Source organism: Fulmarus glacialis, unplaced genomic scaffold (assembly GCF_000690835.1).
Source record: "Fulmarus glacialis isolate BGI_N327 unplaced genomic scaffold, ASM69083v1 scaffold39946, whole genome shotgun sequence".
Classification (NCBI taxonomy): Eukaryota; Metazoa; Chordata; class Aves; order Procellariiformes; family Procellariidae; genus Fulmarus; species Fulmarus glacialis.
In genome coordinates this window covers 1-1,219 of record NW_009216936.1, presented here as the reverse complement: position 1 = coordinate 1,219, position 1,219 = coordinate 1, and the positions used below count along the sequence as shown (strand labels likewise).

Below are 1,219 nucleotides of genomic sequence, written 5' to 3'. Positions count from 1 at the left end.
CCTGCCGCAGGGCGGTTCCTGCTCTCCTAATTTCTTTTTTTTTTTTTTTTTAACCCTTTTTTCTGCTGGCAGGAGAGGTTTCACACCGGCGATTGGTGGCTGAGCAGTGCGCTGCCCACTATGGCCGGTGAGTGCAGGTTCGGTTTGTGCTGGGGTGGATACACCCTCCGGCTCTGTCCCCTTCCCACCGAAACACGAGAGTGCCCACGGGCCCCTCGCCGTGATGCGATAGCATCTGGCTGTGGGTGATAGCCGAGGTTTTAGGGGCTGGGGTGGTTTTTGGGGGTCAGGGTGAGATCCCGCCCGGCTCTTTCCATCTGAACATGTCCTGCTGAGCCGGCGATGCTGCGCAAGCCCCTTGGGAAGCCCAGAGGGGTGCTGAGCACCCCCAAACCTCACTGCGGTCCCTCTAACTCTGCAGGCTGGTTTAGACGGCTCCTGCACAGGCCCAAGCCCAGCTCGGTGGAGAGCAGCCTCAATGCCGGCCATTCTGCTTCGTCCTCACCTTCCTCATCCTCTGCCGAGAGCTCCGGCTCCTCTCCCAGCATGAGCCTGGCCAGGTCCGTCCGCTCGTCGCCCGTCTCAGCATCCGACATCAACGCCTCGGGCAGCGCCCGGTGGGCCAAGAGCTACGACGTCTGCATCTGCCACAGCGAGGTGGACCTGGAGCTGGTGGAGGAACTGGTGTCCTACCTGGAGGGTCAACCCGAAAGCTTCCGTTGCTTCCTCCAGCTGCGGGATGCGGCGCCGGGAAGCGCGGTGGTGACGGAACTGTGCGACGCCGAGCAAAGGTCATGCTCATCACCCCCGGCTTCCTCCGGGACCCTTGGTGCAAGTACCAGATGCACCAGGCGTTGGCTGAAGCTCCCATGGCCAACGGGCGCACCATCCCGGTGTTGAAGGACGTGGATCGGAAGGATTATCCCAAGGAGCTACGAAACCTCTACTACATCTACATGGCGCTGAAGGAGAACAGCTTCAGGCAGATCAGAGACACTGTCATGCGCTGTGAGTACGCCGGGGTGCAGGTTGGATGCCGGCGAAACATCACTCCAGTGGGGTAGAGCCCATGGGATTCTGTAAATTTATTTAAATAGTTGATTTTTAGATTAATTGGTTGCTAACGGGGCTTGTCTGCTGCCTCCGCAGACCTCCAGGAGCTGTGCCGGAGCTCCGCGAGCGGGACGGAGTAGTGCCGGGAGCAGGCAGAGGCGTCCCC

General features: G+C 60.4%; 1 protein-coding gene across 1 annotated transcript; it reads left to right on the top strand.

The window, feature by feature from the left end:
- The first annotated feature begins 120 nt into the window (after positions 1-120).
- On the top strand, positions 121-1,193 carry TIRAP (toll-interleukin 1 receptor (TIR) domain containing adaptor protein). The gene is given in 4 exon segments (XM_009579481.1): positions 121-127; positions 422-787; positions 790-1,008; positions 1,150-1,193. Coding segments are annotated over 4 exon segments (636 nt in total).
- Positions 1,194-1,219: the final 26 nt, after the last annotated feature.